General features: G+C 41.9%; 1 protein-coding gene across 6 annotated transcripts in view; it reads left to right on the top strand.

Annotated features, from left to right (window-relative positions):
• The window catches only part of LOC135482562 (uncharacterized), a 43,716-nt gene that overhangs the window by 7,023 nt on the left and 21,674 nt on the right, over nt 1–15,019 (top strand). For 5 of the 6 annotated variants that reach the window (XM_064762695.1, XM_064762699.1, XM_064762698.1 and 2 more), the window contains exons 2-12: nt 3,197–3,332; nt 3,605–3,723; nt 4,000–4,197; nt 4,617–4,792; nt 9,535–9,582; nt 9,830–9,913; nt 11,391–11,487; nt 12,260–12,447; nt 12,571–12,690; nt 13,016–13,186; nt 13,733–13,756. In XM_064762695.1, coding sequence (XP_064618765.1) covers nt 3,295–3,332; nt 3,605–3,723; nt 4,000–4,197; nt 4,617–4,792; nt 9,535–9,582; nt 9,830–9,913; nt 11,391–11,487; nt 12,260–12,447; nt 12,571–12,690; nt 13,016–13,186; nt 13,733–13,756 — 1,263 coding nt within the window. In that variant the 5' untranslated portion in view covers nt 3,197–3,294. The remainder of the gene's footprint in view (nt 1–3,196; nt 3,333–3,604; nt 3,724–3,999; nt 4,198–4,616; nt 4,793–9,534; nt 9,583–9,829; nt 9,914–11,390; nt 11,488–12,259; nt 12,448–12,570; nt 12,691–13,015; nt 13,187–13,732; nt 13,757–15,019) is intronic. The other variant, XM_064762700.1, reaches the window with a different exon arrangement.

Consider the following 15,019-nt stretch of genomic DNA (forward strand, 5'->3'; position numbering starts at 1 on the left):
AATATCAATCTTGAACATGAGGACTAATTGCAATGTACTGAACTGATATCATGGATATTGGTGGAAAGGCGACCCCTTGCCAAGAATTTTATTTATTCGTGTAAAATACATGTACAATATTTGATATAACATGACAAGACATTGGATTATGAACAAAATAAAACGTACATGCATTACACTGGTAACCATGTAGGTCGAGACCTATTATATGGCACCAGATAATATGGGTTGTGTCGTCGGGGTGCCGGCGACATGCGCACTAAGTGGGCCGACAGTTTGCACAACGGCAGAAAGTGACGAAAGTGCACATGTCGTCGACATCCAAACGATCCAACCTGTCAAAATAATAAACATTAAGGGACGATTTAAAATGCATTTTTTTCAAATTATGTAATTGGACCGGGAGGCTGTTCCACAGCTTCGGTGTCCTCACCCAGTATGAGGCACCGAACGTCTCCGAGTGGAATCTCGGCTGCGCCAGTCGTAAACCGTCGCCCCTTACAGCCGGGGTTATATAAAAACGTGCATTAAAATCCAGGACATTATAATAAGAATCGTGCATAAAAACTAGATCCTTGATTTCCCGACGGTACGACAGGGGCAGCAGAGACAACGCTCGCAGACGCTCCACATATGGCATATCAGGGCCTAAAATGTGACGAGTCACCCTCCGCTGGACACGCTCTAAAGTTTCAAGATCACGTCGCACATGTGTGTCGAATACCACCGTACCATATTCAAGGCGACTACGCACAAGTGATTTATACAACATGATATTCAAATTAACGTCTGCAGTACGCCCGCATACACGCCTGATCATACCCCACATTCTACTTGCACTGCTTGCAATACCATTGACATGAGATGACCATGACAGGTCCGAAGAAAAGACAATACCAAGATCCTTGAATTTATCAACCCGACACAATGCAAAACCATTGATATTGTAAAAGAAGTGTGTCGGATTTAACTTCCTAGTAACACTCATGACCATGCATTTGCTTGGGCTAAATGTCATGCCCCACCGTTTACTCCAAGCGTACAATTTATCAAGGTCGGTCTGAAGTAGCAGACAGTCGGTTACAGACTCTATCTCCCTACACATTTTGGAATCATCAGCAAAAAGATCCATGGCAGTACCGTCACTAACGACCTCAGCAATATCATTTACGTACAATAAGAATAAAAGAAGCCAAAACATGGGCTAATATGGTATGAAGTAGGTTTTAGCTAATCCTAATGATCCCACTGCACTTTTTAATTTGGGAGTTGACTTTATTTTGTCTGCTGTTGACAAAGGAGTTTTGTTTGTCGTCAAAATAGTTGATATTGAATATTATTTTTGACAGATGGCCAACTATCACACCAAGCAACCATTTTTAGACATTTTCAGTGTTGTTCTAATTTCAGTATTTTGAAAATGCCAATTTTAGCTGTGTAAGATTGATTTAGCATTTATGGGTGGATTAGACGAGAACTTGAAATTTGCATTTGTGGATCGTTTGATATTTTTATAGTCTTAACAAGAAAAACTCTGCACTGGATTGTAACTAAATTGCCAGAGGTCAACTCAAACTAGTGGCGGTCAGTTACCACAATTCGGTAATAACTGGTTGGGAAAAAAAATCATTTTAATTATAAGAGACAGACCCTGTGGTTACTTGAGAGTAGTTCAGTCTCTTGATCAGTCGTGGTCCGGTAAGTTCTCTTTTCGATACCTTTGTGCTCTATTTTATATTTAGCCAAATTAAAGCGACAAAAGTATCATATATCATCATTATTGGAGAACACACTTCAAGCACAATCTGAAGTAGAATTTGGGGAGCCAAATTAAGGGCATTTGTGGATTTTAACATACTTGTACATGGGCAATGAGGCCATTGTTGGAACAGGTTGGTAGAAGCGACTTTGGTCCACCATCAATGCACAAGAAACTCAATTTAGCAGAAACCATCCTCAACAATTGGGACTGATGTGTACCCATCCCATCCAAAATTGATGCAGTAATAACTTAACGTGTACATTGCAATGCCGGCTTCTAATTTAGTTGATGCGGCTTTTGATACATGAGACACTGTGAGATACAACAATACCTTATCTTATGTCACTTGACAGAGCAAGGTGTCAGGGACATGATTTATTGCATGAATCAGTAATGCTATCAGTGATGATAATCTTCATTAGGCAAATTAAACGGACATGCCTTTGGGCTTTACCAAGGTTTGACTTTGACACCTTTAAATTCGTTCTTGATGGGGGCACCGCATTTGTCAGAATCTGTCCGGCAGCGATTGTCCCAGCATGGTATCCTGGAATTGAATGCAAATAATCAATATTTTCAATTAGTCAATCATGTTTATCTGTCATGTTTTATGAAGTATAACTCATATCATAAAGGTGAAGTCGGGTAATATTTTCTGTAGTATTGATGTAACTTGGCAGTTGGCATGTCAAAATCTATTTGAGAGAAGTTGGCAGGCGTTTACCCTTGGATTAGGCTTACCATGTTAAAATGGATTTCAAGTACGGTTTGTTATTGAACATTCATATATTTTTTAATTTGTGTTGAAATCCTTATTCATTTATGCAAACATTTTTAGTAGAGATATTTCTGTCACAGTAATGGTTTCTGTTGGGTGCCTGGACTTGTAGAGTTAGTATTTCTGGATGGGGACCTCTGCATTTGAAAGAGGACAAGGTCAGGTTGGTGGTGTTGCTGGGAGTGACCCGAGGGCATCAACAGAATTATGCAACTGATCTTTTGTTCCACTGATGAATTTGCACTCGAAGACAATTTTCGAGGTACTTATAGTAAAAGTAGTCATATCCTGGTTTGTGTGCAGAGATTTCTGTTTAGCACAAGTTTGAATAGTGGTACTCTGGTTGCATACTATACTATCTTGGTCATACATTTTACCTCCAGTGTTTATCTTGATGTTATGCCAAGATGTATGTTTCATTTCTCAGACTCATGATACAGGAGCCTTACCCTGACATGAAACATCCTCATCTCGGTGAATAAAAACAATATGATATTTGTCGGCTGTACAGACCTGCCAACGAGTACACTTTCAAATTGCATACTGTGGTCAAGTTCTTGTTTCAGGTACCGGTACATCCAAAACAATTTTATAATACTGTTGCTGTCTTAAGTTATAGTTCACTCAGTTATGCATGCCATCTTTTCTCTTTTTAGGAAAGCCGGACCAGTCCGAGAAGTTTTCTCCAACTGGTCAGGATGAGGAGAAATTAGGGAGAAGTCGATCCAGTGAGTCAAGCATAAAGACAGTAACCATGTCTGATGAGATTAGGGGATCACAGGAATTGCCGAGGTATGAATTTATACATTTAATTGTACAAGAGCAGCTCCTTTTTTAGCACTGTTCTGTCACTTGCTGTTGACCATTGGCAAAAAGTAACTTAACTTACCACAACCTTTTATCTTTGAATGAGAGATAAAATTAAGATTCCTGGAAGTAGAATGAAGACCTGATGCCCCTGCCAGGTCACCTAAAAGACCCAAGAAGTGGAAGGTGTGAGGTCACTGGAGATGACTAAAAACTCCTCTGTTTTAATATGCCTGATGTTCTTGTGTTTGTTTCAGGTCTGATTCAGCTGACAGCCCACGTGACAGTAATCACAGGTCAAGATTGTCCTCCCCTCGTCCAGACAGTGGGAGAGAAGATGGTGCTCGTCGATTAGTCAATGACCAGCAGCAAAGAGGTAACCTAAACATGCCATCACCAAGTTATTTGAATCAAAAATGCGACAAACTTCTTTTTGAGCTGTTGTGGAATCTAAACTAAATTAATGATCAAATAGTACTGTTTTGTCAGCCAGTTTGTCTGAATGCTCTGCGTCATAATAATTTTTTTAAGGAGGCACATTGAGAAGAAACTGATGAGGCACGTAATATACAGCTGATGACAGTCATCAGCTGTTTGCTGTCTAAGGTCAAGTTTCTGCATGTCATTTAAAAGTAAACTGTCTCACTTTCAGCTTCTTTGCATGGGAACCTTTCAGCCGGTCTGCGATCTCAGTCACCATCCAGTATTCGCTCAGTGTCACCACACCCAGCCCAGAGTCCTGCCCGTGCGTTATCCCCAAGTCCTAGCAGATCAAGATCGGGAGAAGCTCGCAATCTCTATACAGGTATTCATCTGTCCCCTGGCCCCAGTCAGGAGTGTATGAATCTAGGTTTGTAGTAGTGATGTATTCGTATGTTTGACTTGAGTATTTTGTCAAAGTAGTTCACTGACTTTTCTCGTAAAAAACAAGTAAAAGGCTAAAAGTTTGCTTACGAGTACGATTGGTAGACTAGAGTAAGAAATAAAAAAACTTAGTAAAAAAAAGAGTTGGTGTCTAAGGGTCATTTTGGAAAGGGACATTTTTATGAGAGAGACTTCAAAACATCAAGATGAAGCAACAAATGTTTGTTGAAACATTATTTGGTGTCCTGAAACCTAATTTGGCTATGAATAAGATGCTCAAAATTAAGTTGGTTTTACTCAGATTTTAATTTAGGCCCTTGACAAATGAGTAGTTAAAGCCAAACATTCTCTCTCAAATTGACTCCTCGTGGATGTAGTTATGAACATTTTGTATTCTGTCTTCAGATATCAATAGATCCCGCTCACCACACCCTATGGAAGACCGTGAGCCTTACTCCTCTGGTTATGAGGAGGACCATTCCGAGATCTCATCCCAGCATGGCAGGAATACACCCTCATACAGGTCAAAATCCCCATTTCATAATCCCGCATCTCAGTTGAGATACTCACATGAGTCAAAAGTAAGTAATTCTGATGACAATTTTACCACAAGTGTGCATGATGAGCGAGAGGATGGGAGTGTTGAAGAGTTGGATCTGAGTGGTTTAGCAAATTATAAAAACACGCACGACTTTTCACCAAGACCAACTGGACATGGCAGCAGTGCTAATGATGCAGCAATGAGACCTGTTGGTGAATCGGGACATGACCAAAACAGACCTGATAGATCCGACACGACTGATGACACGAATAATGTGACGAATCCAAAGTACCCTTCGACTGATAATCCTATCGATGTTGTGGAAGTCACTGACCCAAGTTTGTCCCCAGATTCAAGCCTTCAAGGTGGCAATAAGGAGTGTGACATGAGTGATAAAAGATTTGGCAAAGTTGTTGCCCAAGAAGACATTACGGACTGGAGTAACAGTTCAGTAAAGATTGGTGGAATCGGAGAAAGATTGCGTCGAGATACCCACGGGCCTACAATGAGGCCAAAGATGGTTAACGGTACTTGGACTATGTCCAGTGTAGTTGATAGCAAAGATGAAGAAGATTCAGAAGGTGAGGAAAGAGATGGGAACACTCCAACAGGTACTGATTGTCCACTTGCAGAGCCAGTAAACGTTTTGCAGGCCGACTCAACGTTGAGGGGTGTTTTGAAGAATTCAGATTCTGTCACTGTCACTGGAGAACGTACCCAATCGCGAGTTCATTTTCATGATATTGTGGATGAAATCTCATATCCATCTGAAGCTTCCTTAGGAAGTGTAGACGATACGTTTGAAAAGCATAAACAATTATGGGGCGAGTTCCCTGGGATCAGGAGCTCTGGTGACAGAAGTGGTGTCTCCCCGCCACCCAATACCCCGGAATCTCTACCAAACACTCCTGAATCTTCTTCAGGAAGTTCTACAAGCAGTGAAAAAAATAAACAGGATTCGGGTCTAGATTCCGGGCTTTTCTCAGCCGAAGATAGCTATGGATCAACAGAGTTCGGGTCTGAAAGTTTGATACTTCCCAGTGATGACAGTGCACATGCACTATGGGAGTATTTGAATTCCGACTCTTGTGACCATAATTACCAGGGTTCTTATCAATGGGGATCTGAAAGACCAAGTCCCCTGTCTGCCAGTGGTCGTCCAAGATCACATTCTGTCGACATCCGGCATACTGTGACCATTGAGCCAAGGATACGAGGAAGTGTGAATGCCATTGTCTCCCCAGGTCCTCCTTCACGTGAGCGTCGTGGGAGTTATACAAGTGATTATGATGAATCCTGGCCGACATCGTTCTCATTTGCTTCCAATTCCCCTGGACCTACGAGGAGTTCTGTTATAGATTGGCAAGAAGAGTGCGAATTATCGGATCTCGAGGAGATCGATATGGAGGATGAACCAGACGCTGGAGTGAAATTATTGAAGGATGAGGAAGCGGAGCCAAAAGCTCCTTCTGAGCAGTTTCAGTGTGCCGAGAAGAGCGAGGAGAGGCAGCGTGAGGAGGAAGTGTCTGATGCGTCTGGCATTGCACCATCTCAGTTGCATTCAAATATAGAGACCAGGGAGGAAAGGCAGAGAGCACCAAGTCCATCTGTAGACTTTACGGAAGGAACGCCTTCTGCGCTCTATGCAAAGGTACTCAGGGCTGAAAACAAAAAGAGAAGTTTCACAGATGCGACACCATCCAATTTACTGTCAGAAGTTGGGACAAGAGAAGCTAGAGAGGAAAGTCGCAGTATTCAGCATCCGTCTGTAGACTTTATTGGTGCCACACCGTCTGCTCTTTATGCTAAGGTGTTGGCTGCAGAGAACAATCAAACTAGGCAGAGCAGTATCTCTGATGCTACACTACCTCAAATAACAAGCGGAGAAGCTGTGCAGGCTGTGGCAAGGTCATCTGGTGACCTGGCTGGGCAAAGGAGGGCTAGTCTTAGAAGTGGCTCTAGTCCTACACCATCTGAACAGCAGGCTTTGTCTGTGATCAGACAAGTAAGGGAAGCTGCACAGATGTTCTCTAGTCCTTCAGTACACCTGACTGATGGCACAATTTCCTCTGTCTACAACAGAATACTGGCTTCAGAGAACAAGACAATTTCCACATTGTATCAAAGAGTACTGGCAACAACTGAAATCCTCATAAAAGTTGGAGCGATAATATTTGCCAAAAGTGGGAGTTCACCGTCGTTGTTGAGTTCATCAAGACCACCAGTGGAATTATCTGGAGGATCATCTGAGGTCCACCATTTGGAGAATGAGAGAAACCCCCAACTCAATAGCACATCAGGTTCTACGCCTTCTGATCTGCTGGCTAAAGTTGAGACTAGGGAAGCTAGACAGGCTTCAAAAGATGCGGGAAGTCCGTCTGTAGATTTCATCACAGGAACATCACCTGGTCTCTTTGAGAAGGTCCAAAAAAGAGCAGAAAAAGAAAGGAAGAGAACGCTGTCCAATGAATGTGTCAACACTTTGGAGCAAATACCATCGGAACCGTACCGGCGGAGATCTTCAGATTCATTCGGCGTGTCTTCTAGTGATGAAGAGGAACAGGTGGAGCAGACGCATGAATCAGGAGCACTGTCGTCTGCTCAACACGATGCTGATGAAGAAAATGAGGAGAATGTAGAACCGTCGTCTGCTACTGTCAGACAGAAAATGTTCAAACGTCTGCTTTATGGCCAAGAGCATCGTACTGTATCCGCGAAAGACGGATCAGAAGAAGTGACCTTTTTCGAGAGCAACGAACGCCGCTCGTCTCTCCCGATTGCTCAATCTCCTTCGGATATACTGAGGAGGAAATTAGCTCAGAAGGTTGAAGCGCAGATTCACCCGTCCAGTGATTCTAGTCACGATGAGGATGACTCTCCTCCTTCTTCAGTCAATGAGGTCATAGCCACATTCGAACCTACAGAAATGCTCGGAACAGTTGAAAATTGCCTACCGAGATCTGCGACTAGAGATGCTTTGTCTTCTGTTGCTGCTAGCCTCAGCAGATTAAGCGAACTTGGGATAAATGTTCCCATGGATCAGTATACTGTTGTTACCTTGCCAGAAGCTCAAGGCGATGACGTCTTGGCCGTGTTATCGGTTGATGATCTGGCTGTTGCATTCAGAAACAGAGCTTCGGAATTGATTAGGAACATTTTAGATGTGGTTGAGAGTGAAGATGCTAATGAAGAAAATACTGATCAAGAAAACGCTTATCAAGGAAACGCTTATCAAGGAAATGCTTATCAGGGAAACGCTCATCAAGGAAATGCTTATCAAGGAAATGCTTATCAAGGAAATGCTTATCAAGGAAACGCCTATCAAGAAAACACTAATCAAGATATTGGCGAAGCAAAGGGTACCAAGTATCTGCCAAGAAGAACACCACCGAATAAAAGTAGTCTGCCAAATAGACGGAGGGAAAGAACTTTAGTCGCCCATAGTGAACGAGTTCCCTTGAATGAGGCTAGAGTTCAAGGCCCCCTCCAGCAGTCATCGAGTAACCCTTACCACTTTGATGATTGGGACCCTGTTCAGTGCTCAACGATGATATCTGAGAGCACCATGCCTTACTCACCATCACCTACCTTGGCGAATTATGTATCAGTAGAGTCGGGTAGCCTGAATGATGCTGATGTCGATACCAGTAGCACTCATAGCGGCTCATCTTTGGAAGACTGCAACAGTTGCAGCGACATTCTTCTGAATTTGCCGCCAGATTACGATGAGAAGTTTGTGCTTCTTGACGATGTGAAATCAGGAGGCGCGGAGGGGACATGCTTGGATGAGGATTCTTCATCTGATGAGGAGGATGAACACACCCTTCATGGTAGGCAGCTATACTGTGCTGGGGTTCCTGGACTTATTTTTGGTCACTGTCACAAGGTACACAACTCCTTTATCGATGCTAGTTCAGAAACTATCAAGACGAAAGAAGGGAATTTGCGTGTTTTTGCTAATTGTGAGCAGAACCCAGAACCTTGTGAGTCGGAGCCTAGGTGTATTTTCAATGTTCCTGGGATGGCTTTCACTGGTGACACTGTGGAGAGAGTTTGTCGACACGGGAAGAAACAAGTGATGAAAGTTGCTGTGCCAATAGAGGAAATGTATCAAGAATCTACCACATCTTTGGATGATTCGCAGACAATGGGTACACAATACCCATCACGCACTACAGTGACTAATACAGGAATGAGTACACAGTACCCGTCACACAGTGGAATGACTTATGCAGGAATGAGCGCACAGTACCCGTCACACAGCACCACGACTGGGGCAGTTCCTGCTGCAATGGAGACCGGCCGAGCTTACTCCTTCATACGGTATCCAGATGATCCTTTTAACTCGACTTCAGACTCAGGCTTTGGCCAGGATTGGTCGACAAGCATGACCTTTGACCAGACCTCTGACTTCGACGCCAGGTATTCGAGACAGGTAGGCTTTCCTAAGCAAAAAATGCCTTGTTCTTATGAATGTTTTTGGCACTAAATTTACTTCGTGCTTGTTTGTGAATAATCTCATCATGTTGAATGCAAAGCGAGTGAATGTGTATTGTGACAAAGGCTATTCAAAATAGATCGGTTTCTAAATGAAACAAACCATTCAAGTGATATTCTGATTTTTCTCCCGCTGAATATATTTATAAGTGCTGGCCGATGTTGACCATGTCTGTTGTCGAAACCACATAAGTAAAAAATTCTTTAGTTATTATGAAAAGATATTGGAATTTACATGCTATCCTCACTTTCCTCTGGCTTATTATCAAATTTGTTCCATTGCAGATGAACGGTAGTTCGCCTTCACCTTCTCCTAGACCGGACTCTGAAAGGGTAAGCAAGAAGTGGTGAAGTTAATCACACTTTAATAGTGAATAACACAACATTGGGCTAATGATGGACGAAGAAGACAACAATCTCAAGACACAAAAAGTTAGCTGTCTGTCTTTGCTTTGGCAGAATTGATCGGATTTTATTTTGAAAACCGGCCAGTCAGTCAAGGGCCTTTATGTGCAAGTCTTGAACTCTTCAAATTCGCTGTCATTCCATTTCAACTTCGATGAATGTGTTTCTGCTACAGGGGTATGGTCGTGCTACCGCGACACCTTCTCCTGCCCTCAGGGGCACTCCAGCGCAGGACTTCAGATCATTCTTAATAGAGAAGGTAAATTCTATGGCTGTGTACATCATGCTGTGATATATCAAACTATAGCACCGTATATTTCCCCGAGCTGCAGAGTTTCTCAATCCCCTCCATTGTCCGAGATGGCGTGCACCAATTACCAACACTAGATGTCTCCAATGTAGATAGTTCAGACCTCTGTCAATGTCTGTGTCACTACTTGCATTGATGTCCACTTGCCTAATAGTTACATGTAATCATCAGCATGTGTTTGTGTCGTATACTGTGGTGTGGTAGTTATTCTGTCATTTAGTCACTAAGGCCTAGAAGTGGTACAGTTCTGGCTGAGGAATGTAGGTCTGGTAGTCGTGTGTATGACACTGCAGTATACCCAATCAGGAACTTGCATTTGACTCGAAAAACATTATTACTTCTGAGCAATGACAAGTGAGGCTAGGACAGTAACTCCCCCTCCCCCCTCCCCCCCCCCACCGCCACAATCCCTGCTTTTATCACTCATGTACACAGCCACAGAATTATGTTGTTGCATCCCTGGAATTGATCTTCCCTCCTGACAAACTAATCTTCTGCTTGCATGAACATAGCATTGTGATACGATTTGTAGGTAGATTGCTTTGACATGTTTTATGAGGAAAGAGAAATTAACAATACCTTCAGTCTATATCAATCCAAGTGTTGAATGAAACTACCATATCCTGCATCACTTTCAGTTTCCATGATTTGCAGTCAACTCAAATACTGTTACAGTCCTTATTTCTTCTCATCAGCCTACGTTTTTCCTTCACAGATGCATTTAGTGCAGATTTAGCTTACTTTCAATTTCTTTTTGGAGTGTATTATCCGTAAATCAGGCAATGTTGATTGACCTACAATATTGCTAGCCGAAATTCCTGCTTACTTACTTTCTTCAGCCAAAGATTCTTATTGCATGAGAGCTAGAGTAGTTGTCATAATATTAGTAGTGTTTCTAACCATTTTGATAGCATGTGGCTCTAACAGCACCCTAGATTTTCCTTTTCAGTAAGCTAGATAGCAGCAGCTTGATTCCTCATTGAACATCTTTACTCTCTTCTTGCAGTTTTCACTAGCTTGCATCATAAACTCTACACAAAACCAACTTGACGATGATACTTATGGCACTGGGGAAGGGGCTGTCATGATTTCCTTAAAATGCTCTGATGGCACTCACTGTGCAATATATTGTTCTCTGAAATGATACCTGGAGCTGAACTATAAATCAGGAAAGCTCAGAACTGAGGCCCTGAACTCTGGTCATGGGCCGAACTGAGCCTGAATCGGTTAACAGGCTGCAGGGAATTGATTATTGGGCTGAATTGTCATATTTGGCTTCACTGGTTTTTGTGCAGTCCTGTTTTCATTGTACTGACTTGATAAGTGGGCTGACCAGATTATCGTGACAAAATGGGTTTTAAATTTTGTTATCGGACTTAACCATGGACTGGTCTGATGTTTTAACTCTTCTCTTCTCTTTGTGTAGGAGGTGCTGGAGAGTCAAATGAGAAAGATGCAGGTGGAAATGTCCAGCCTCCAGTCGGAGAACAAACTCATGAGGGAAAGGTACAACCGGTCACAAGGTAAGGGCTCCTATCATGAGGCTTTAGGTCAGGGGAGGGTGAGAGGGATTGGCCAGTGGGTGCTGGAGTCACAAGGTATGTTGCCGTAGTCACATGTTATTTTGACCAGGAACCAATGACTTAAGTATTGTAGCACAGCCACATTTCCAAATCATTAACTCAACTTCAAACCCCCCCTGTTAATTGCCTAGATCGTTATCTCGGGTAGCCACTTTGATCCACAGGTGTCTCTTGACAAATCTTGTCACTACACTTACTGATTGGCTTCTCTAATGTAAAGCCCAATGTCAACTTTATTGGATGATTGCACCCCCGACAAGCACTTTATTGTTGTGGCTCACTTGCCTTGAAAACAGTGCCTATGCCTGAACTTTACTTACGCCAGTTAGGCCTAAACTAAAGTTTGCTGGGCAACACTGTCAAAATGGGCACTCAGTGGTATCAAAGTAATGAGTTTAGGCCTTGAAAATTAACTGTAGGATTGTCCAATACTTCAGTTGTAGATTAACTTTATTAGAGTTGACACCTGTGGAAAATATTTTTGTACTTTCGGAATTTTTTTGATTCGATACTGGATTTTAGGTGATAAAAATTTGTGGTTTCTTACTTGTCTCATCTTTGTTAGTTTGACAAATGGTCTTGAAATTTGTTTGGCCAAGGAACTAGGCATGTGTGGCAAGTAATTATAACAGCCAATGGCACAAATGTTCTGAAATTCTGAGCTGAGACAATGTCACCATCAGTGTACTTTTAGTTTCATTTGTCATTTCAGCCCGCGTGACAGAACTCGAGTCTCAGGTAGCCGATAGCCAGAAAGAGCATGATAGACTGGTTGAAGAATTCAACAATGAAATAGCCGCGTTGAAACGGAAGACTCGGAGTGAGCAGGACGTGGAGAGACAGGAATCAAATGGAAAGATATCGTCCCTCACGAAGGAGTGTGAAATGCACAAAGCTGAGGTATGTTTTGCTAAATCAGCCTTCGGGTTTTTTTCTTCTTGTCCTGTTACCCTTAGTGGATGTCTGATTTGTTAAGATTGTAAGCTAACCGTGATTTTGAAATGATTTATTTTCTTTTTCCAGAACTCATCGCTAGAGAAACAGCTTGACTTGAGCAGGAAATCTGGTGCTAGTAATACCAAGGTGCAGATGGACAAGATAAAGACGGTCGAAATTCTGCGAGCAGAGCTTGCAGCACACAAGGTAGGTTATCCTTTTCGTTTGTAATAATACTGCCAGTGTTATGAGGAGGTTGAAAGACATGAAATGGCAGCTCAGAATATAGTTAGAAATGTTCTTCCCCACACGTCGTACATTGGAACCTCCCTTAGCGGACACCTCTCTATTTAGGACAACCTCACTATAAAGGACACTAGTTTTGGTCCCAAATTGGTTGTTTCCATTCAATTTGACCTCTCTAATCAGAACACCTCTCTATTAAGGACAGCACTTGTCAGTCCCGAGGGTGTCCTTCATCGGTTCTACTGTATATCCAACAAATTTTCATCTCGATTTCGTCATCTTCTAGGATCAGTTGGCCAAAATCGAGAATCTGTACCAAGAGTCCGAGAGGCAGCGTCATGACGAGGCTGAGAGGCGCAAAGAGGCAGCTCAACACATCGTCCGCCTGACGGAGATGAAGAACATGCTTCAGCAGCAGGTGGAGAGTGGCAGTGCGGGCACTGTCACTGAAAAACAGGTAAGGTTGTTACAGTTGGTGTCATTGCACTTGGCAAAACACCTGGGGGTGCACTTTTTCTGCAGCAATTTTTGCCAAAAATGCCGACAACAGATCTTTCTACAATAAACAATTTCCTGGTGACATAATTTATTCTATTACCAAGTTCAGAGTAGAGTCCGCGTCTTTTCCCTGAATGGGAACTGAAATATGTATTTAGATTCAGGAATGTTTGGAGTAAAAAGGGTATGTTGATGGGTTCATTGTTCAATCTCATTTGATAGTTTTCTTCTTCAAATAATTCATGCATCTGAATCTTAGCAATGGGTTAGGGTAAGAATTAAAAAATAGCTAGAAATTCTTAAGATATTAAATTTTGGGTGTTTACTTTGTGTTTCAATGGCATTTCTAATCCTTATTTAAAGATTTGATAAGTTTTTTGTAGAGTTCATGTCAATGTGTTTTCATTGATGTAGTTTATTTTGACATTTCTACATGTATGTCATTAAAAAATTGCCATAAAATCTTGATGAGAAAGTTTCCTAACCGAACTTCTTTCGTGAACAGGAAGAGCAATTCAATGCCTATGCTGTAAGTTAGTTCTTATGGTGGTTATGGTTGGCTTTTCTGGAATGTGCATGATTGTGGGTCAAAGTTGTGGTCAGTCATGAATTGAATTTGCTGATATTGGGGGCTCGTATAAATTTTATACCTATATGTATCTGAATTACTAGCCCAAACTTGAGGATCAGGATCCCAGTCAAGATGGCCTGGCTGTCGATGGCATGTGAAGAAAGTGGGTCGGGAACTCAGACTGGCTTGGCGGAATAGTTAAACTAGGAGGACAAGTGTTTGCACCATCATGATAGTGCTGTCAAGGAGGGGTTTCTGAAGGGACTTGGAGTGATAGACTGGGGATTATCTCGGAATTTAATAAGTGGGCACCATTTGCTCGAAAACAGAAGATAAAAACGCAAATTTTGTGTTGCCGTGTTTTTATACTGAATAAACTGACATCTGAATCTTTTAAATTCAAGTCTTGACTGACCTTGACTTACAAAACCACATTAGTCATGCCACCTAGCTGTCTGTACATGCTCAACCTTGTCGTCTAGAATATCCAGACTGATAAGTTTTGATTTCAGGTGTGTGTTTGCTGGCATCATTAATATTGACATTGGCACCCAGCTTGGTTTTCACATAATCAGCTTGAGCCCCTGCATTTTAGAGATACCATAAATTCTTTTTTCAATAATTTCAATTTAGCTTGCCGATAGTTTATATAAGCATTATGTAGCTAGTGATGATTCTAGATAAAATATAGTAGGCTTTTATGACCCAACTACTAACTCTTTCTCAGAAAAAATATTTTGGCAGAGTTTCGAACTGCAAGTAAGAAACGGACATCCCCAATTTTCTGTTTTCTGAACTTTCTTATAACCATTAGTTTGCAGGAGTATCAAAGTCTAGTCTGGACTGGTACGTTTAACTGGGTTCACTCTCAACTGTCTGTTGGAAGAAGGGATTCCATATTGTCCTATATATGCTGCAAATTCTTGATTTATTGGTCTTCCTTGCAAGAAGTATCCAAAAAAACCAGTGGTCTTAGCCATGGCGCTTGCTTGAAACAATCGCCAAGTCCTTTTCAGTCTGGTACTTTATAAGCATCAGGTCAATCACTTTGATATGAGGTTTGAAAAATGCAACTTGATGTCGATTAAGTTTTGCAGGAGACCAATAAATTTTGAAGTAGGCACTGTACGCCGTGGTCTACATGGATCTTGCTTTCTGTATATTCTTATCAGGTGATTTGTAATTGCAGAATGTTTGTTTTTAAATAGGTTACATGGGTGA

Source organism: Lineus longissimus, chromosome 2 (assembly GCF_910592395.1).
Source record: "Lineus longissimus chromosome 2, tnLinLong1.2, whole genome shotgun sequence".
In the NCBI taxonomy this organism is placed as follows: Eukaryota; Metazoa; Nemertea; class Pilidiophora; order Heteronemertea; family Lineidae; genus Lineus; species Lineus longissimus.